This window comes from Trachurus trachurus (assembly GCF_905171665.1).
Source record: "Trachurus trachurus genome assembly, chromosome: 18".
In the NCBI taxonomy this organism is placed as follows: domain Eukaryota; kingdom Metazoa; phylum Chordata; class Actinopteri; order Carangiformes; family Carangidae; genus Trachurus; species Trachurus trachurus.
The window spans coordinates 1371866-1395128 of record NC_139909.1 but is presented as its reverse complement, the minus strand read 5'-3'; the positions used below and the strand labels follow the sequence as shown (position 1 = coordinate 1395128).

The 23263-nt window shown below is 44.8% G+C and overlaps 1 protein-coding gene across 1 annotated transcript in view; it reads left to right on the top strand.

The window, feature by feature from the left end:
- Positions 1-1951: 1951 nt before the first annotated feature.
- camta2 (calmodulin binding transcription activator 2) overlaps positions 1952-23263 on the top strand; it is a 41131-nt gene continuing 19819 nt past the window's right edge. The window contains exons 1-13 of the mRNA XM_083992359.1: positions 1952-1997; positions 3203-3299; positions 4651-4754; positions 5706-5773; positions 6678-6813; positions 8837-8908; positions 10761-10908; positions 11794-11922; positions 12030-12246; positions 15277-16438; positions 17809-18531; positions 19486-19612; positions 20717-20851. Coding sequence (XP_083848485.1) covers positions 3266-3299; positions 4651-4754; positions 5706-5773; positions 6678-6813; positions 8837-8908; positions 10761-10908; positions 11794-11922; positions 12030-12246; positions 15277-16438; positions 17809-18531; positions 19486-19612; positions 20717-20851 — 3055 coding nt within the window. The 5' untranslated portion in view covers positions 1952-1997; positions 3203-3265. The remainder of the gene's footprint in view (positions 1998-3202; positions 3300-4650; positions 4755-5705; positions 5774-6677; positions 6814-8836; positions 8909-10760; positions 10909-11793; positions 11923-12029; positions 12247-15276; positions 16439-17808; positions 18532-19485; positions 19613-20716; positions 20852-23263) is intronic.

Below are 23263 nucleotides of genomic sequence, written 5' to 3'. Positions count from 1 at the left end.
AGCTCGGCGCAGCGCAGCGCCCCCCGCTGGACGACACGCTCCACTTTTATACAAAATAAACCACAGATATTTTCTCTAAACGGTCTCTGGTCTCTGTGTCGCTCACTGACGCCTCCTGCTGGTCGTCCACTCAACACGCAGCCGCAGTACTAACTCTATTTAATCACATGTTTTGATCAGTTGTTAAACAATAAAGAAAAACAAAACTAATAGGGTGATTTCGCCTAATGTGGGACACTTAAGCTTTAAATGAGTGTAGGTCTTCCTATAGCAAAAGAAAGTTAATGTAAATGTGGGCTCACACAAGCTGTGATATTGCATTATCAAAATCACATGACATCTCGAATGTCCAATCATAGATTTGGGAGGGACAGCCTTCAAACCGGAGGCACCCTGTGTGAAGACCACCAAAATGCTAGTTACTTAGGGTTTGGACAAAAATAATGCTAAGGCAATAATTTATTAAAAAAAACAAAATTATTGCAATTTTTTGTCAAAATGTGTTTATAATATGTTGATGCATTAAAATATATCTTAATATGGTGTAACCGTTCTCAATATATCCGTCTTGCGCCGGTCCAAGAATTTCACGGTGCGCGGAGGCTCATGGTAAATGTAGTAAACACTTTGCTTTCCAAAAGTAGTTTGGAAAGCAAAGTTTTGTTAAAGTGAAGTGTTTCCACACTACATTTATGAGCCTCCGCACCGTGAAATTCTTTGACCGGTGCAAGACAGACTCATGTTTTCATTCATCAAGAATTAAAGTCAGAGGTTGGAAGACGATCACATACCGTCGTAGTTCCCACCATAAACGGAGATTCGGCGGCGTTATTCTCATGACTCGCCACGAAACCGAAAGTAAAGAAACGCTGGTCGGCTCGCCCAGCATTTCCACCACCACTAATAATAACAAAATAACCATAGAGACAAAACCATAGATTTATCTAAAATGGACCATTAACAAGTGGTAACGTAGATTCATCCACATTAATATCAGACTTTTTTATTGCCGCGGAATTTTTCGTTCTGCCGATGGAGAAACTCCTTGTTGTCCCTTTTTAATATTTGAGAAAAAGTATAAAGAGTATATACAAAAAATGAATGTCCAGAAGAAGCTGCACAATTTGATGTTTTAATAGTTGAAGTAGCAGAAAGTATACAGGACTAGTCGGACTGCAAAAAATGCCGGAAGATGTGAGAATGACTAGAAAGAGCATTTCCATAAGGAAAATGCGTGTGAATGCTGAAAGCCATAGCTGAAGCCATGCTGAATTAGCAGAAGGAATTGACAAAGAGAGGAAATGTAGGAATGAGGGTCAGCGTCAGAAGCTGTGGAGAAGCTGTGGATACAACGTTGTCCATTTAAAGGGACAACGAGGAGTTTTGTAAAAGCGAAGTGTTTCCACACTACATTTATGAGCCTCCGCGCACTGTGAAATTCTTTGACCGGTGCAAGACAGACTCATGTTTTCATTCATCAAGAATTAAAGTCAGAGGTTGGAAGACGATCACATACCGTCGTAGTTCCCACCATAAACGGAGATTCGGCGGCGTTATTCTCATGACTCGCCACGAAACCCAAAGTAAAGAAACGCTGGTCGGCTCGCCCAGCATTTCCTCCTCCACTAATAATAACAAAATAACCATAGAGACAAAACCATAGATTTATCTAAAATGGACCATTAACAAGTGGTAACGGAGATTCATCCACATTAATATGAGACTTTTTTATAACCAAATAGAAACTCCTCGTTGTCCCTTTAAACATAAGATCTGACAAAACTTGTAATACAAAAAATATTTGTCTTACTGTAAGTGTTAAACTTGTTGAGTTTCACGGTGATACCTGTTGGTTTATATTTCTACCTGTTCACCTGTAAAGTGTAAACATTGAGTACCTGCTCGCGGTGACAGCAGGCCACGCCCCCTCCCTCCTCGCCGTCACTACGCGGTGACGTCAGAGCCAGAGAAGATGGCGGCTGTGCTGAAGGCGGAAGGTAAAGGGGTTTTTAACTGACTTGTTTATGAACGGCTCTGCTGCTCCGGTCTGGTCCGGTTCGGTCCGGTTCCTCCGGCGGTTGGACCGGGTCACCGAGCAGCGTGTGTCCGGGGTTCGGTCCCCTCTGGCCGGCCTGGGTCCGGTTGTCTCAACCCGGAGGTGGAGAGGCTCTCCACGGAGCTAACGTTAGCCTAGCCGCGGCTAACTGAACTGAACGGAGCAGCTAAACAAACCAAACAGTTGATCATAATATTTATTTATTGATCCGTTAACGGGTCTAAATAAGTCGCTGTCCCGGCTCGGCACGGCACGGCTCGGTTCAGCATGTGATGTGAGATTATCCCGGGTTAAAAGCTGCTGTCGTGTCGCCGGATGTGTTTTTAACTGATGTTACAGGGAGCTGAAGCAGAAGCAGCGTCGGGACCGTTGGTGTTAGCATTAGCATTAGCATTAGCCTCCCGGAGCGGCTGAGCGGCTGCGGCCGGGGGAGGAGCTCCGTGAGGCGGCCACGGCGGCCAGGCCAGCCCGCGGTCTGAGCCGGGGCCTCCGGAGACTCATCAGGCTGAGCTCAACCTGCGCTGATCACACCGATCGATTGATTGGTGCTGATGATGACAGCCAATCAGTTAATATCTAGATAATCGATACATGTTTTCAGCCTTTTTATTATCAATATTTTTATTATTATTATATATTTATTTATAAGTTGTGAGCAGCTGTCGTTACTGTGGATCGGAACAAGGCGGTGGATAGACAGGTATTGATGAGCTGATCGATCATATTGATGATTAGTTCAGTGTGTGTGTGTGTGTGTGTGTGTGTTGACAGTGAGTCAGGTGTGATTAACACTGTGTGGCTGCATGTAAAAAACCCACAGTGTTATATAACTACACACACACACACACACACACACACACACACGCTGTCTTTATTTAAAGTGGGTGCAAATGCAGCCGTTGCCAGGCAACAGGGAGCTGCCTGCTGGAGGAGTGTGTGTGTGTGTGTGTGTGATGCTGGCATCTCCTGTTACACACCTTGTTGTTGTTGTTCCTGACTGATCACTGTGTGTGTGTGTGTGTGTGTGTGTGTGTGTCTCTCTGTGTGTGTGTGTGTGTGTGTGTGTCTCTCTGTGTGTGTGTGTGTGTGTGTGTGTGTATCTCTGTGTGTGTGTGTGTGTGTGTGTGTGTGTGTGTGTGTGTGCAGCGGGGCAGCGCCGGCGGTCGTCCATCGTGTGAGAGAGACTTCGTCCTGCATGGACTCGTCGCCATGAGCAACAAGGAGATGGTTTCCACGGAGACAGGTCAGTCCCATCCCATCCCATCCAGTCTCGTCTTGTCAGACAGCGACTGTGCCGGCTGGCTCGGTTGCCGCGGTAACGGCCAGGTGTTGGTTTGGTTTGGTGGGTGGGTGACGTCACACGTCCTGGAAAACCTGGAAAACCTGTCCTGGAAACGGAGAAAAACAAGTGAAATGTCCTGGAAACTGAAGATTTATTGTGTTATGGGGCGGTGCGTGGCGCAGTGGTTAAGGCGGCCGCCCCATGTAGAGGCTACAGTCCTCAACGCAGGCGTCCCCGGTTCGAATCCCGCGTCAGGCAGACCTTTCCTGCATGTCATTCCCCCTCTCTCTGCCTCCCCCTTTCCTGTCTGTCTCACTATGTGCTGTCAAATAAAAAAGGCAAAAAAGCCAAAAAATATACTTAAAAAAAAAAGATTTATTGTGTTATTTACATGGATGCAAACAGCGCACCGAAAAGCTCAACTCGCTTTTTTCATGACCAATTAGGTGACTTGTGTGAATCGTTCAGATCCAAAGAGTTTTTGTTTTTTTTGGGGGGGGGGGTCTCAGCGTCTCAGCTGGGGTCAGTAAAATGTTTTTCTAACAGGCTGACAGTGACAATCACGTGAAACTGAGGCGAACTCATTCATGGTCTCTGATTATACTGATAACAGCCGACCTCCAATGTAGGCACGACATTTCCACGGAGCTCTGCCCCGTTTCAGAGGTGAAGGAAGCCCTAAGTGGAAAGACGTCGCCTCCGCAATGTAGAATGTGTTCAATTAAAGTGAAACTAACACATTATATAGGCCTATATGTCCATTACACACTGAATGAAACATCCCATGTCTTTATTTATTCAGTTTATTTTAATAGTAATAATTATGACTAACATTCAGTGAAGACCTAAAAATCAGTATCTCCAAAATTGAAATATTGCAAAGGTTTTTTTTTTTTTTAAGCATTTTTAATATAGAAATGTTGACCTTCTGAAAACTATGTCCATCTATATGCACTCAATACTTGGTTGGGGTTGAACTACTGGAAATTGCCTTTCCGGGATATTGTAATGTAGATATTGTAATATGTTGAGCACCCCCCCCCCCCCCCCCCCGGGAAATTCCTCTCTTTTTTGGTCCTGACCCGTTTGCATCCCTGTATTTAGTGTTCATGTAAACAGGTCGAGTGAGTTTAGAGCCCAGATGAGGAGGAAACACAAAAGACTAGGAGTAAAGTAAGAACATACATGTAGAGGGATGAGGAGGCTGAAGGTCAAAGGTCACCACAGGGTTTTATTGATCTACTGTAGGTTGTTATTAACTCTCTCTGTGTGTGTGTGTGTGTGTGTGTGTGTGTCTGTTGTTGCTCCTCAGAGAACAAAGGCCAGAGGAAAGTGTTCCTGCCCAACAAGCTGCTGGAGTGTCTGCCGCGCTCCGCCGGACTTCCCAACGAGCGTCTGCGCTGGAACACTAACGAGGTACGAGCCCAGCAAGCTGCTGTGATGTCACTGCTGTGATGTCACTGCTGTGATGTCACTGCTTGTGTTTACATTAAAGGCCCATGCTGTGCACTTTTCTCTGGGTTTATTTCCCTAACAAGATGTATCATTGGTTTTGAGTACCTGTGATCTGCTTAATATGGTTTATATTGCCCCTTTCTGTTGCCTCTTTCTGGAGTTCTAACGGGCACAGGTCATTTGGCCAATCAGAAGAGAGAATGAGAACCTCTCCTCTGATTGGCTGACTGTTTTAGAGTGGCATGTGGTCGGGCCAATCACAGGCAAGTAACTGAAACCTAAGCTGCATTCATAGAAATTGAAAAAAAACAACTGGTCACAGTGGGCGGAGTTACCTTGTGTGTGACATCACAGAAAGGAGGAAGTGCTATCTGCTCGTCTTAAAGAGACAGTTCCTTCAAATGGGCGGTGTGTGTTTCTCCGTTTATGACCAGTTTGATGCATGGGGCAGTTTATACGTGGCCCAGAGACCTCCCCAAGCATGAAAAAATAACAAAAATCACATTTTTCATGCCATGGGGCCTTTAACACCTGGATATGAGTCAAACACCTGCGTACACTCTCATGAGGCGGTTGTTTCCCAGTCAGGTCGATATCAAAGTACGGTGGCGTAACTGCGTTCACTGGAAAAGACATACACACAAAGAAGAAGGGACAGACACTATGGGATGTGGCTGTTAAAATGTCTGCTCTTCATTCACGAGAAGAGTTCAGACTCACACACTAACACGTCCACTAACACCTGTGAATAGCAACTGCACTTTCTTAAAAACATTTAGAAATCTACATAAACTGACTCAGCGTTTCCACAGCCTCCTATGTGCTGTGGTTTTATTCTGAAAGGCTGACCCTGTGTGTGTGTGTGTGTGTGTGTGTGTGTGTGTGCGTGTGTGTGTGTGTGTGTGTGTGCAGGAGATCGCCTCCTACCTGATATCGTTTGACAGACATGATGAGTGGCTCTCCTGCAGCCTGAAGACCAGGTATTTATATACACGCATATATACAGATACTACATACATACTTATACACACACAGAAACATGCAGCTGCATCTCAATAAACTACAATATCATGGAAAAGTCCATTTTCACTAGTTTAAGTCAAACATAAACAAGTATTTAAACACTTTATTTGTAATTTTCCAATTATCATATCAACCAATCATATTCTCTGTTTTAGCAGCACCAAGTATTGAGTCAATATAGACAGACAGACTTTACAGAATTCCAATATTTCCGTATGAAAAATGCTTTTTTTAATTGTTCTTTCGTAATATTAAATTTTTTGAGATTAAATTCATTAAATGTGAAGCTATAATTATTACAAATAGAAGAAAGTCAATAAATTAAGACACGTAATGTTTCATTCATCTATATAATATATATATAATGTTAGTTTCACTTTTTGAATTAAATGACTGACATAAATAAACTGGTTTTTCGTAATATTCAATTTTTTGAGATTAAATTCATTAAATGTGAAGCTATTATCATTACAACTAGAAGATATTATATAAATAAAGACATTTAATGTTTCATTCTGTGTAATAATGGATCTATATAATGTTGATTTCACTTTTTGAACTAAATGACTGACATAAATAAACTGGTCTTTCATAATATTCAATTTCTTGAGTTTAAATTCATTAAATGTGAAGCTATAATTATTACAAATAGAAGAAATGATATAAATAAAGACATGAGATGTTTCATTCATCTATATAATGTGTTAGTTTCACTTTTTGAATTGAGTTACTGACATAAATAAACCTTTCTATGATGTTCTAATTGATTGAGATGCAGCTGTATGTATTAAAAATGACTAAATAAATCAATGATAATAATAATTGTGTGTGTGTGTGTGTGTGTGTGTGTGTGTGTTTGAGGCCGAAGAACGGCAGCATCATCCTGTACAACAGGAAGAAGGTGAAGTACAGGAAGGACGGATACTGCTGGAAGAAGAGGAAGGATGGGAAGACGACCAGAGAGGACCACATGAAGCTCAAGGTCCAGGGCATGGAGGTCAGTCAGTCAGTCAGTCAGGGAGGGGTGAGGGGGGGGGGGGTGATGTGCAATATTTTTTTTCGTAGGATAGGTCTGGGAAAGTCCCGCCTTCCCCGCCTCTGATTGGCTGGATGAATTCTCCTCCGATTGACGTCATCTCACAACAGTACTGTAGTAAACTAAAATACACACCAACTGAAATATTAAATGTAATCAGACACCATGGCGTACGTAGCGGTTTGCGTTTTCGCCTGCGGTGTGGTGAACCCGAGTTCGATCCCCGCTGGCTTCACATTGCGAAAAATTTAGTTTTTAAATGTATATTCCAAGTTTACATTTAGAGTTTGAGGGAAGTGTAATTGTGCCGTTGGTTGGGTTTAGGCAACGAAGAAAGGAGTTGGTTAAGTTTAGTAAAAAGACCAGGTAGAGGCTAGACAGGCTAGATAAGTAGAGAGAGTCCAGGTAGATCTAGGCTGTGTCCGAAATCACCCCCTACTCACTATATAGTGACCACGCCCTTTTGTAGTGGTGTCCGAATGTTTAGTGATTATTAATGTTCACTATATAGTGACTGAATCTATCCCACAATTCACCGCGAAATGTAATGAGCATCCGATGGTCACTGGGCAAGATATCCCATCCACAGATCCCAAAACAAACGTCAGAGCAAATTTCCTAACAAGTGTTATAAACTGACCACGGACTCTGGATAGCGAGGCTAATTTCTGTTAGCCCGTCTATGGTGTTTTACATTAACGTTAGCATTAAGCTAGCGGACGTTATGCTTAGTTGTGACACTGGCTGTGTGCGTTTTGAACGTTGTTTCAAACTATGTGGGTTTGATTGAACATCTTTGATGCTTAAATATAATATATTTAAGCAATATATCACGACAGGCCGTGGTATATGCTCATTATACCACGGCTAAGGGGCGTTGTTCGGCCCGACGCGAAGCGGAGGGACGACAACCCCCTTGGAGTGGTATAATGAGCATATACCACGGACTGGAGTGATATATTGCTTTTATAAAACGGTTACGAATAAAGGCAATATAAAAGAGGGATACGCAATCAATTTCATGTAGTTTTATTCAACCAGAAATACATATTATCCAATAAAATAGCCTCACTGTGAAAAAATAGTCCCACCTCTCCAGACGTTAGCTCCAAGTAGCTCTGCAGCTCGTCTTTTCCTCCGCATTTTTTCAGGTGAAAGTCACTGCTCAGTCCCCTCTACCATTGTTAACCCTCCCCGGAGGTGAAAGTTCACCTTAAACATGTGAATTCAACTACTTTAGTCCGTTTTTTAACATCGTAAAAACATCAGCTGTATTTGCTACGGACGGCAACAGTCCGTTGTCATGGATACATGACAACAACTTCCATTCATACCAGTCATACGTGCCTGACGCGGAGTGATAGCCTACGCTGTGATAAGGTTTTAGAATAGTAGCCGTGGTATATGCTCAATATACCACGGTTAACAACCAATCAGATCGCCGGATTTCACCTTTACGTTTTATAATACCGCTTAATATATTGCTTTACTCCTCTACACCGGCCGTTGCCATGGTTGTATCCATGGTACCTACACCGGCCGTTATTATCACGGTCGGAACGTTTTAATTACGCGACGTAATACGCCATTAACTGTGCGGCGGAGTAGTGTCCGAAAGTGTTTTTTTATTTGACCAGTGAGTCACTATATTGAATTCACTATATAGTGAGTAGGGAGGAGGGAATGAGGGAGTGATTTCGGACACAACCCTAGACACTTATCACACTTTGCCGACAGCCTGCGTTTCACAGCCGTTTCACAGCCAAATCAAACAACCAATCAGGCGAGAGCCCTTCTAGCCAATCGGAGTCGAATATGGAGCCCATCTAGCCAATCAGAGGCTGGAACGGCGGGAAAGGTGGGACTTTCCCGGACTCATCCTACGAAAAAAAATATCGCTGATGATGTCACTCAGGTGTGTCTCTGATGATGTCATAGTGGCGTTAATTAACCCCTAACCTGCTGGTGTCGGTGTCGTTTCCAGTGCCTGTACGGCTGCTACGTCCATTCCTCCATCGTGCCAACATTCCACAGACGCTGCTACTGGCTGCTGCAGGTACACACACACACACACACACACACACACACACACACACACACACACACACACACACACACACACACACACAGTCAGATTCACATTTATTAAAGCGTCTTATGTAAATATTTGAATTATATTTGTAATTTTGAATGTGTTTTATCTCATTACATCCACCTGTACCATCTTAGTCTTGTTATTACGTCATGTGTCCACTAGAGGGCGTTCACACCACAAACATCTGCAACACACTTGGGTTAGTTCAGTGGTTAATAACAGTATTCTTTTCGTTGTATTTTCAAGCACCTGAACAATGTAATTACTGTAGTTTTATTTTTTATTTTTATTTATTTTACATTTTTTGATTTACAATATTCAACCTGATCGTCCCTGCTGCTCATACTGTAACATACAGTTTGTAGTGATTCATCAACGTCAGAAACCCTGCCTTCACCTCCCAAATGACAGCTGTCAGATGAGCCAACTTTCCAGCTTATGTGTGTGCGTTTTTGTCAGTATCTAAACAGCGCACGTGAGATGAACACACACACACACATACAGAGCTGAGGGGCAGAAGCGTAAGCGATCCCATCAAGCCGGGCAGGAAGTCGCACAAAGAAACAGCAGCGAGAGAATCCGGTTAATTTTCCATATAAAACACAGCGATTGACAAATGCAGTGATGTGAACAGGAGGGCTCCGGCTCACTCAGGATCTCTGTTGCTCGGCGCTTCGCAGCGATTTCACTGCCGATTTACCGCGCCCACTGGGTTAGGGTTAGTATAAAACTACAAGAAGGGAAATGTAAATATAAATAGTGGAGCAACGGATCACAGCTGAATAAACAGATACAAGAAAAGAAACTTTATCAACATTACTATTATTATTTACTGCCCAGAATGTTGTGATGCACAATGTTGGTTTGTGTCGTTGTGGAAGGAACACGTTGAACCTCAGTTTACACCAGGGGTCGGCAACCTTTGTGACATGGAGTGCCGGTTTGAAATTTTCTTGTCAATGAGTGTGCTACTACAATAAAACAATGTGACACAAAATACATAGGCTAAACAACGTTATGTTGTTTTTGTATATATGGATAGATAAAATCATTTAATCTATATAGCCCACATCAAATCATATTTTGAAAATATTTTCCCGTTTTTCACAAGAGGGACCTTGATCCAAGTTCACAACACTGCTTTTCAGAAACTTCTATCCTATTAAAACATATCGCAGTGGGAGGAAAATGCTGAAACAGAGACTACAGTGCATCCAGAATATCAGTCAGAATATCATATCAGAATGAAACAGACCTGGACACTGTGAGTGACAGATAAACAGCCAATCATTTAACAGCTGTGTAGTTGGGTTGCAGTAGCGTCATCGTCAGGTTGATTGATAACAGAACAGCTGGGGTGAGAACGTGAGGCTGAAGGAGAGGAGATTAAAAAGGGACACGTAGCTCGTCGGTACGGTAACGGTGCGTCTTCCCCGACTCAGCGGCGGCGTTAACGACGCAGCGTCAGGCCGCTCACCGTCAAATTTAGCGGTGGAGGTGCCAGCGTGTCAATGATTATGCCGCGGCGTGCCAACCGCGGCACGTGTGCCTAGGGTTGCCGACCCCTGGTTTACACCTTCACACTTCTCATCTCGTTTATCGTTACTGGAAAATGGAAAATCAATGATGGGCAATAATCAAAAATCAAATCGATAATCATTACCAAACGCTAAACACACACAGCACTGTGTTCATATTGATGTCTGAGCTACTGAATTACGTTCTAATACATACATTGTGTGTGTGTTAATAAATCAATTGTGTGTGTGTGTGTGTGTGTGTGTGTGTGTGTGTGTGTGTGTGTGTCCTCCAGAACCCGGACATTGTGCTGGTCCACTACCTGAATGTGCCGTCCCTGGAGGATTCTGGGAAATGCAGTCCGCTGCTGTGTGCGGTGGCCGATCGCCATGACAGCGTGAGGTGGAGCCGAGACGACCTGCTGAGTCAGCTGAAGCCCATGTGTAAGACACAGAGAGTGTGTGTGTTAGAGTGTGTGTGTGTGTGTTAGAGTGTGTGTGTGTGTGTGTGTGTGTGTTAGTGTGTGTTAACCTCAGTTAACCTGAGACAGCAGACTGAGCAGCGTTGATCCATCCATGTTATTGTCTTAGTTTAGGCCCATTTTATGGATTATTTACCTCATTGTTACATAACATTTATTTTTATTTTATGATCTTTTGGACAAGACATGTTGCTGTTGTTTAGTTACTAAATGGTAATTTTTCTGGGAGGTGATGTTGTTAAGTAGTTTTGTAAAGACACAGCCTATTATGTTAAATGTTTGAGCGGGCTGAGTTATCTCTTCCAGCTGGTGTCGACCTTTCAATGAGCCGTGGTATGAGCTGACTTCCAGATGAATATGTCCCTGGTTGTGGTGTTTATACAGATTATTGATTTGAATATCAACTAACTCAACTAACTTATAGGCTACAAAACCAATAACTAACAGAAGAAATAACTGAGAGATAGTCCACAACAATCTAAAAACATGGACCTGATGGAGCCGACAGGAAGTATGGTTCCATACAACCTGAAGGGGGTTATTTCTGCATAACAACCGACCAACTATACATTATCCCGCTAATTTACAAGTGAAATTATTAATTTGAAACATAAAGTTGAAAAAAAAAATACGGCTTTCATCGATTTATAATTGCATCATTTAGCGAATCTGCAAGACTGGTCACATCCGCTGTTTTGCTGAGCCTCCTCCCGTTCATGCATTTGAAGCCTTTGATAACCAATCAGAATCAGTGTGTGTGTGTGTGTGTTAACCTGTGTGTGTGTGTGTGTGTGTGTGTGTGTAAACTTGTGTGTGTTAACCTGTGTGTGTGTGTGTGTGTGTGTAGTCCACAGCATGAAGTGCTCTCTGGGATCTGGTGACTTCAGCATCGAGGATCTGGTGCAACACATCCTGGACCGCCAGAGAACCAAACCTCAGCCGCGCACACACACCTGTCTGTGTAACACCGCCCAGGGTAACAACACCCCCCCCTCCCCCCTCCTCGCTGTGACATCACCACCACCTCTATGACATCATCACCTCTGACCTCTCCTCTCTGTGTGTGTGTGTGTGTGTGTGTAGTCTCTACAGGAGTGAACATTCCTCACCGCTGCAACAGCACCAAGCATCGCATCATCTCCCCCAAGCTGCCCCCATCGTCCTCCTGCCGGCCCTGCCCTGCCCCCTCTGAGGGGGGGGAGGGGGGGAGAGCAGGGGCAGGAGGAGGAGGAGGAGGGGGGGAGCTGCCTCACCTCCAGGCTCGCTGCAGCCCCGCCTCCTCTCCCTGCCCGTCCTCCACGTGAGTCTCCCTTCAATAATCACCTCTTTCTTTTTATAAATGTTTGTAGAGGCAGAGGCCTATCAACCATTAACATCACCATAACTCACTGAATATTCAACTGATTCTCAACCGTTTGGTTTATTATTAATGTCAGACATACATTTATGATACTACGACAGAGTGTTAGGGTCACACAAAAACACAGACTTCAAGAATAAAGTCAAAACAATGTCTTAAATTTACGAGAATAAAGTCGTAAAATTACGAGAATAAAGTCATACATTTCCTATGAGAAAAAAGTCATAACATTACGAGAATAAAGTCGTACATTTACGAAAACAATGTCTTAAATTTACGAGAATAAAGTCGTACATTTTTGAGAATGTCGTAAATTTACGAGAATAAAGTCGTAAATTTACGAGAATAAAGTTGTACATTTCCTACGAGAAAAGTCATACCATTACGAGAATAAAGTCGTAAATTTACGAGAATAATGTCGTAAATTTACGAGAATAAAGTTGTACATTTCCTACAAGTCATGACATTACAAGAATAAAGTCGTAAATTTACGAGAATAATGTCGTAAAATTACGAGAATAAAATCGTACATTTCCTACGAAAAAACAGTCGTAAATTTACAAGAATAATGTCATAAATTACGAGAACTGGGACCTGCGTTTATTGGGACCTACGTTTATTGGGACTTGCGTTTATTGGGACTTGCGTTTATTGGGACCTGCATTTATTGGGGACCTGCTTTTATTGGGGACTTGCGTTTATTGGGACTTGCGTTTATTGGGGACTTGCGTTTATTGGGACTTGCGTTTATTGGGGACTTGCATTTGTTGGGACTTGTGTTCATTGGGACTTGCGTTTATTGGGACTTGCGTTTATTGGGGACCTGCTTTTATTGGGGACTTGCGTTTGTTGGGACTTGCGTTTATTGGGACTTGCGTTTATTGGGACTTGCGTTTATTGGGGACCTGCGTTTATTGGGACTTGCGTTTATTGGGGACTCGCGTTTATTGGGACTTGCGTTTATTGGGGACTTGCGTTTGTTGGGGACTTGCGTTTGTTGGGACTTGAGTTTATTGGGACTTGCGTTTATTGGGGACCTGCGTTTATTGGGGACCTGCGTTTATTGGGACTTGCGTTTATTGGGGACCTGCGTTTATTGGGGACTTGTGTTTATTGGGGACCTGCGTTTATTGGGGACCTGCGTTTATTGGGACTTGCGTTTATTGGGGACTTGCGTTTATTGGGACTTGCGTTTATTGGGACTTGCGTATATTGGGGACCTGCGTATATTGGGGACTTGCGTTTATTGGGGACTTGCGTTTATTGGGGACTTGCGTTCATTGGGACCTGCGTATATTGGGGACTTGTGTTTATTGGGGACTTGCGTTTATTAGAACCTGCGTTTATTGGGGACTTGCGTATATTGGGGACCTGCGTATATTGGGGACTTGCGTTAATTGGGGACTTGCGTTTATTGGGGACTTGTGTTTATTAGGACTTGCGTTTATTGGGGACCTGCGTTTATTGGGACTTGCGTTTATTGGGGACTCGCGTTTATTGGGACTTGCGTTTATTGGGGACTTGCGTTTGTTGGGGACTTGCGTTTGTTGGGACTTGAGTTTATTGGGACTTGCGTTTATTGGGGACCTGCGTTTATTGGGGACCTGCGTTTATTGGGACTTGCGTTTATTGGGGACCTGCGTTTATTGGGGACTTGTGTTTATTGGGGACCTGCGTTTATTGGGGACCTGCGTTTATTGGGACTTGCGTTTATTGGGGACTTGCGTTTATTGGGGACTTGCGTTTATTGGGACTTGCGTTTATTGGGACTTGCGTTTATTGGGGACTTGCGTTTATTGGGACTTGCGTTTATGGGGACTTGCGTTTATTGGGGACTTGCGTTTATTGGGACTTGCGTTTGTTGGGACTTGCGTTTATTGGGACTTGCGTTTATTGGGGACTTGCGTTTATTGGGACTTGCGTTTATTGGGACTTGCGTTTGTTGGGACTTGCGTTTATTGGGACTTGCGTTTATTGGGGACTTGCGTTTATTGGGACTTGCGTTTATTGGGACTTGCGTTTATTGGGGACTTGCGTTTATTGGGACTTGCGTTTATTGGGACTTGCGTTTATTGGGACCTGCGTTTATTGGGGACTTGCGTTTGTTGGGACTTGCGTTTATTGGGACCTGCGTTTATTGGGACTTGCGTTTATTGGGGACTTGCGTTTATTGGGGACTTGCGTTTATTGGGACTTGCGTTTATTGGGACTTGCGTTTATTGGGGACTTGCGTTTATTGGGGACTTGCGTTTATTGGGACTTGCGTTTATTGGGGACCTGCGTTTATTGGGGACCTGCGTTTATTGGGGACTTGCGTTTATTGGGACTTGCGTTTGTTGGGACTTGTGTTTATTGGGACTTGCGTTTATTGGGACTTGCGTTTATTGGGGACCTGCTTTTATTGGGGACTTGCGTTTATTGGGACCTGCGTTTATTGGGACTTGCGTTTATTGGGACCTGCGTTTATTGGGACTTGCGTTTATTGGGACCTGCGTTTATTGGGACCTGCGTTTATTGGGACTTGCGTTTATTGGGGACCTGCGTTTATTGGGACTTGCGTTTATTGGGACCTGCGTTTATTGGGACCTGCGTTTATTGGGACTTGCGTTTATTGGGGACTTGCGTTTATTGGGGACCTGCGTTTATTGGGACCTGCGTTTATTGGGACTTGCGTTTATTGGGGACCTGCGTTTATTGGGACTTGCGTTTATTGGGACTTGCGTTTATTGGGGACCTGCGTTTATTGGGGACCTGCGTTTATTGGGACTTGCGTTTATTGGGGACCTGCGTTTATTGGGGACCTGCGTTTATTGGGGACTTGCGTTTATTGGGGACCTGCGTTTATTGGGGACCTGCGTTTATTGGGGACCTGCGTTTATTGGGGACCTGCGTTTATTGGGGACTTGCGTTTATTGGGGACTTGTGTTTATTGGGGACTTGCGTTTATGAATGTGTGTTTCTCTCCGTCAGCTCGGCCTCGTCTCCTCCTCAGCCCCACAGAGCCGCCGCCACCATCACCGTGGGCAACCACCACCACCACCCCCATCATCCTCACCCCCAACACCACCACCACCACGGCAACGGCTTCTACGGCGACCACCGCCGGGGCAACCTGACCACGGTGGCGCTGCCCCAGAACGCTGTCATCGTCATGGCGACTACGACGGCGGCGGCGGCCACCGCTCAGGGGGGGGGAGGGGGAGGGGGAGGGGGCGTGGCCAGAGGGGAGGAGGTGGGGGGGGGGGGGAGCCTACACAGCCAGTTGCTGCTCTCCCCCTCCTCCCTCCCCCCTCCTCCTCTTCCTCCCCCCACAGCCAAGCCTTCCTCCTCCTCCTCCCCCTCCCCTCCCTGCTCCTCCTCCTCCTCCCTCCCCCCTCCTCCCCCCACCGCCGCCGGTGTGGCCACGCTCTCCCTCACCCTCCTCCCCTCCCCGGTCATCGGAGGCCTGCTCCTCACCCCCTCCTCCTCCTCCTCGCTGCGCTCCCCTCCTCCCCCCCCTCCTCCCTCCTCTTCTCCTTCACCCCCTCCCCCTCCTCCCGCTCCTCCTCCCCCCCTCTCCCTCCCCCCTGCCTTCGATCCAGACTCCTTCCTCAACTCCCCCAAGCAGGGACAGACGTACGGCGGCCCTGCTCCTCCTCCTCCCCCCTGCTCCTCCTCCTCCCCCTCCCCTGTCCTCTGCTCCTCCTCCTCCCCTCTCTCCCCTCCTCCCTCCCTCGCTCTCTCCCTCTCCCCCACCACCGCCTCCACCCCCCCCTCCTCGGTATCTCCTCCCTCCTCCCTCTCCTCGCTCTCCTCCTCCTCGGAGACGGACAGGAGAGACTCGGCCCTCCCCCTCTCCTCCCTCTCCTCCTCTTCCTCCTCTTCCTCCTCCTCCTCCTCCTCCCCTCCTTGCTCCACCTTCCCCCCCTCCCTCTCCCTCTCCCTGTCCCCCACCTCCTCCGTGGCCCCGCCCCTCCTCCCCCTCTGCCTGGAGCTGGGGCCTCTGGGGGAGGCGGAGGGGGTGAGGGAGGAGGAGGAGGAGAAGGAGGTGAGGGAGGCGACTGCTGCTGCTGCTGATGATGATGATGGAGACGATGATGATGATGATGATGATGAAGGCAGCGCCCCCCCCTCCAAACTGGCTCTGCTGCAGGTACCAATCAATCAATCAATCAATCAATCAATCAATTAATAACGCTATATTGTTATACTGTGGAATTTCTATTATTCCTCTTTTTTTCCTTCTTTTTAGTATTCCTCTTACGATTTTTTACCTGCTTTTTATTATTCCTCTTCCAATTTTTTTCCTCCTTTTTATTATACCTCTTTTGATTTTTCCTTCTTTTTATTACTCCTCTTTCGATTTTATTCCTCTTCCGAATTTACCTTCTTTTTATTATTCCTTTTCCAATTTTCCTTCTTTTTATTATTCCTCTTCCGATTTTTTACCTACTTTTTATTATTCCTCTTCCAATTTTTTTCCTCCTTTTTATTATACCTCTTTTGATTTTTCCTTCTTTTTATTACTCCTCTTTCGATTTTATTCCTCTTCCGAATTTACCTTCTTTTTATTATTCCTTTTCCAATTTTCCTTCTTTTTATTATTCCTCTTCCGATTTTTTACCTACTTTTTATTATTCCTCTTCCAATTTTTTTCCTCCTTTTTATTATACCTCTTTTGATTTTTCCTTCTTTTTATTATTCCTCTTTCGATTTTATTCCTCTTCCGAATTTACCTTCTTTTTATTATTCCTTTTCCAATTTTTCTTCTTTTTATTATTCCTCTTACGATTTTTCCTTCTTTTTATTATTCCTCTTTCGATTCTTCTTTCTTTTTATTATTACTCTTACGATTTTTTCCTCCTTTTTATTATTCCTCTTTCGATTTCCCTTCTTTTTATTATTCCTCTTTCGATTTTTTCCTCCTTTTTATTATTCCTCTTTTGATTTTTTCCTCCTTTTTATTATTCCTCTTCCGATTTCTTTCCTCTTTATTATTCCTTTTCCGGGTTTTCTTCTTTTTATTATTCCTCATCCGTGTCAAACTTATTTCCGCCACTCATTTCCATAGAGAATGAATGGATGGAGGTCAGAAAACGAAAAAAAGTTATTGGAGTTTTTCTAACGTCGACTACTCTGACATTCTTTCACCTAGAGACTCCATTTAAACTTTAAAATGTAGACACAAGTCTTGTCTATTGGTGTGTTAATCCACATGTCGATAGGTGATATAGTTTTTGATCAATCACTGTTCAATGACCATGATCATTTTTGGAGACATGTTGAGATTATATTGGGTGTGTATTGCGCGGAATGTTCAAGCTAGAGTGCGAGGAGTTGTCTGAAACTTTTCTCTTTCCACGCTGCTCACGGCCACAAGGTACACTCGACACACATGATTTTTTCCACAGTTGTAGACAAACTTGTCCTCTCTTTAACAATGTGTTCATCAAAGCAGAGAGACAATCAATCAATAGCTGATCAATCTTATCAGCTCACTGTTTTTATCTCTGTATCCTTCAGACGAGCCACACCTCCTCCTCCTCCGCCACGTCGCCGCAGCAACAGACAGGAAGTAGCGCCGCCTCGCTGCTGCTGGTCTGCCAGGACTCGGCCAATCAGACGCAGCGGCTGGCGGTTGACGGACAGCAGCCCCTCCCCCTCCCCCTCCCCCTCCTCAGACGCCCCTACGCCCACCTGTCCGCCCCCGAAGCCCCGCCCCCTCACGTATCCCATCAGCCCCTGCTACAGCTGCAGCTACAGCAACAGTCGTCGTCGCCATCGTCGGTTTTCGCCGTGGCGTCCGCCTCCTCTGACGTCGCCATGGCAACGGCCCCGCCACCCCCGGTGGAGGTGAAGGAGGAGGGGAGGCGGGGCTATGAGTCGGAGGACACCTGCATGGACACGTCGCACCTGGAGGAGGAGGAGGAGGAGGTGGGAGAGGGGGGCGAGGAGCGCGGCGGCGGCGAGGAGCTGGACATCTCCTTCGACAGCCAGTTCCCCGACCTCATCTCTGACCTCATCACCGAGGAGACCAACCCCCCGGCCACGCCCCCCGTGGTCGTCGTCTCCACCGCGGCAGCAGCGGCGGCGTCCCCGGCCGTGTTCCCGGCGGGCGTGCGCTACATGGTGCCGCCACAGCCCTCACCCTCCTCCTCCTTCCTGCCCTTCCCCCACCCCCTCCCCCCCTCCTCCACACGCCTCGCCGCCATCACAGACTTCTCCCCGGAGTGGTCCTACCCCGAGGTAACCGATCACTAGTGCCACTTTACGTTTATTGGGGACCTGCGTTTATTGGGGACCTGCGTTTATTGGGACTTGCGTTTATTGGGACTTACGTTTATTGGGACTTGCGTTTATTGGGACTTACGTTTATTGGGGCCTGCGTTTATTGGGGACCTCAGTTTATTGGGACTGAGGTTTACTGGGACTTGCGTTTATTTGGGACCTGCATTTATTTGGGACTTGCGTTTATTGGGACTTGCGTTTATTGGGACCTGCGTTTATTGGGACCAGCGTTTATTTGGGACTTGGGTTTATTGGGACCTGCGTTTATTTGGGACTTGCATATATTTGGGACTTGCGTTTATTGGGACCTGCGTTTATTTGGGACTTGCGTTTATTGGGACCTGCGTTTATTTGGGACTTGCGTTTATTGGGACTTGCATTTATTGGGGACTTGCGTTTATTGGGGACCTGCTTTTATTGGGACTTGCATTTATTGGGACTTGCGTTTATCGGGGACCTGCTTTTATTGGGACTTGCTGTTATTGGGACTTGCGTTTATTGGGACTTGCATTTATTATTATTTATTATTCTCTGTTATAAACTGTTTTCTTGTCTGTAACAACATCTCTGTCCCGTCTGTCCGTCCTGGGTGAGGGATCCCTCCTCTTTTGCTCACCCTGAGGTTTCTCCTGGTTTTCCCTGTGTTAAAAGGGTTTTCCATGGAGTTTTTCCTCAGTGGATGTGAGGGTCTAAGGACAGAGGATGTTGTTGTGATGCCATGTAAAGCCCTTTGAGACAAACTGGTGGTAAAAACAGGCTATACAAATAAAACTGCCTTGCCTATTGATCTGTTGATCAGCTCAGTCTGTGCTGCAGTGCCACTAGAGGGCAGCAGAGACTCAGACAACAGACGGTTAACCCTCTCTCTCCATGTGTGTGTCTCTGTGTGTGTGTCTGTGTGTGTGTGTCCAGGGGGGGGTGAAGGTCCTGATCACGGGGCCGTGGAGCGAGCTGTCGGGTCGATACTCGTGTGTGTTCGACCAGAGCACCGTCCCTGCATCGCTGATCCAACCTGGGGTGCTGCGCTGCTACTGCCCCGGTACACACACACACACACACACACATATACACACACACTGGACCTGGTTACAAATAGAAATAAGGCTGGTGAAAAAAATAGATTATTGATGATTTTATTGTGTTAAGGCGAGACACTACAGGCAAAAACACTGTTTTTTCATGACTGATCAATTTTGAGATTTTTGGCTAGTTTTCTTCCTCAACATGTATTCTTTCAGAAAAGTCAAAAGAAATCATAGAAAATTCACATTAACCTTCCAGTTTGATCACTTTCTATATTCTGAAGGTTTTTACAGAGGGGATTGTTGATATATCATTCACAGCCTCATTTATACAACGTTTTATTACTAAAAACATGGAGACATTGATGTTTTAGGGCTGGTGACAATATTTTCTCATTTACAGAGTGATACAAAGAGATATCCACAATCCTCCTCTGTAAAAACTAAAGACTCTAATGTGTCAACAAAATAAAACAAAGTAGCTTTATCCATTGTTCAGATTTCTGTTCTGGAAATGTATGCAAATTAGCACATATTTCATTAGATATTGCCTCATTTACATATTTAAACATCAAATTTGACAAAACTTGTGATACAAAAAATATTTGTCTGAATGTGAGTGATAAACTTGGGAAGTTTCACGGTGATATCTATTAGTTTTTTTTTTTTACCCTATTCACCTGTAGTGTCTCAACCTTAAATATTTAAAGCTGCATCTTTGTTCTGGAGGAAACAACTCAAACTGGGGACGTTTGTTTATGTTTATTTGTTTTAAACTGTGAAGACTACACATCTAAATATAAACATAAAATAAGAAGAAAATACATGTAAAAAAAACTATGATTTGGATGTTACATCTACGTCTACACAGACTGAAGGAGCAGTGAGGTCAAACATCAACCAGTGACACACAAACAAGATAAACAGAGATCAATGACCCTGTGTGTGTGTGTGTGTGTGTGTGTGTGTGTGTGTGTGTGTGTGTGTGTCTCTCTGTGTGTATCTGTGTGTGTGTGTGTGTGTGTGTGTGTGTGTGTGTGTGTGTGTGTGTGTGTGTGTGTGTGTGTGTGTGTGTGTGTGTGTGTGTGTGTGTGTGTGTGTGTGTGTGTGTGTGTGTCCAGCCCACGAGGCCGGTCTGGTGTGTCTGCAGGTTCTGGAGTCTGGTGGTTCTGTCTCTTCTTCGGTCCTGTTCGAGTACCGAGCGAGGAACGCCAGCTCTCTGCCCAGCTCGCAGCTCGACTGGCTCTCATTGGACGGTTAGTACTCCTTCCCCTCCTCCTTCCTCCCCCTCCTCCCCCCTCTTCCTTCCTTCCTTCCTCCCCCTCCCTCCTCCCTCCTCCTCCCCTTCTGGTCGTATCAGAAATCTGAACCACATGTTGATCTGAGCCCTGTGACGTCACTTCCTGCTGACGTCATCCTCAGCTCTGATGCTCCTTCACAATAAAGTTACACAGTCCTGCTTGCAGGGTTCCTACGCAAGCATGGAAAGTATGGCAAAGTACGGAATTTGATTTTATACATTTCAAGGTCTGGAAAAGTATGGAAAATGGAATCTATTGTATGGAAATATATTTATCTTAATACTTATCTGGGTTTGGTCTCATCTGAAGTTATTTGGGTTAATTATTTCGTATGCACTATTGTACTTAGCTACAATCTCCAGGAAATTCATTCAATTCAAAGTCATTCATTTGGAAGAAGGATGTATTTGGTGTTTTGCCAACGGGATATTTTGAAAGGTCTATGGCTGTGTTATTGGTTGGTGTTTTATTTTGAAAAGTCTATGGTCGAGTTATTGGTTGGTATTTTATTTTGAAGGGTCTATGGCTGTGTTATTGGTTGGTGTTTTATTTTGAAAAGTCTATGGTCGAGTTATTGGTTGGTATTTTGTTTTGAAAGGTTATGGCTGTGTTATTGGTAGGTTTTTTATTTTGAAAAGTCTATGGTCGAGTTATTGGTTGGTATTTTATTTTGAAGGGTCTATGGCTGTGTTATTGGTTGGTGTTTTATCTTGAAAGGTCTATGGTCCAGTTGTGAGGTTATGGTGTTTTATTTTGAAAGGTCTACAGTTCGATTTGTAGGGTTACGTTTTATCTTGAAAGGTCTATGGCTGTGTTATTGGTTGGTATTTTATCTTGAAAGGTCTATGGCTGTGTTATTGGTTGGTATTTTATCTTGAAAAGACTATCGTTGAGGTTTAGGGTTGTGTTTTATTTTGTAAGGTCTATGGCTGTGTTATTGGTTGGTATTTTATCTTGAAAGGTCTACGGTTGTGTTATTGGTTGGTATTTTATCTTGAAAGGTCTATGGCTGTGTTATTGGTTGGTATTTTATTTTGAAAGGTCTATGGCTGTGTTATTGGTTGGTATTTTATCTTGAAAGGTCTATGGCTGTGTTATTGGTTGGTATTTTATTTTGAAAGGTCTGTGGCTCCGTCATTGGTTGGTATTTTATCTTGAAAAGACTATCGTTGAGGTTTAGGGTTGTGTTTTATTTTGAAATGTGTGTATTAGACTTGACCTCTGACCTCAGGAATCCTCTTTCTCTGGCTCTGTTTCTCTTTCCCTCCCTCTTCTCTCCCCCCCCCTCCCCCCTCCCTCCTCCCTCTCTGTGATTGATGGGCTCGAGCTGTTTTCCACTGTCATCACCTGAACACACACACACACACACACACAGTAACACAGTAACACAGTAACACACACACTCATCAGCTGCTATTTCTGACTCTGACTGAAGCTGTTTGAACCTCACACACACACACACACATACATACACACGCACACACCTGATCTGCACATCACTTCCTGTTGTCATCACCACCAATCACAGCTCGGTATCCCCCTCCCTGAGGATTTCCCACCATGCCTTGCTGCCTCAGACTCAAGTCTCTCTCTCTCTCTCTCTGGCTTCAACTCTAACTGATCCTCGCACGGCCGCTTAGTCTGCTTACTGACTCTGTGTGTGTGTGTGTGTGTGTGTGTGTGTGTGTGTGTTAACTTGCCCTGTGACATCATAACGTACTACCCACAATGCTCCTCACCTGTGCTCGCCCCCACACTGAGAGAGAGAGAGAGATGATAGTTGATCAGTAGTAGACAGAAGATGGAAGAACAACAGAGAGAGAGAGAGGACACACACAGCAGCAGGACGGTAGGAGAGAGAGAGTGTGTGTGTGTGTGTGTGTGTGTGTGTGTGTGTGTGTGTGTGTGTGTGTGTGTGTGTGTGTGTGTGTGTGTGTGTGTGTGTGTGTGTGTGTGTAGGTGTGTTTCCATAGGGGTTGTCATGGTTACAGGTCAGTCTGTCAGTCAGTCACCACAGCAACCAGCTACAGGTTAAAAAACTTTACTTGCAAGTTTGTTTGTTTTTTGTCCGTTAGGGCTGAATTGTTACAAACAATCAGCTGATCAATAAATCATCTGATTGATTGATTGATTGATTGATTGATCAGCTGATTGATCGATCGCGTGCCAGTCGTTGTCGTCCAACATCAAATATTCATGCAGGTCGGTTTTAACGGCACTGATCCAAGTTGTTTTAATGTTACAGATTCTTGTCTCTTCACTTTTCTTCACTTTGATTGGTTGACTAATTGGTTGACTGGTTGGTCGGTTGGTTGATTGGTTGACTAATTGGTTGACTGGTTGGTCGGTTGGTTGATTGGTTGACTA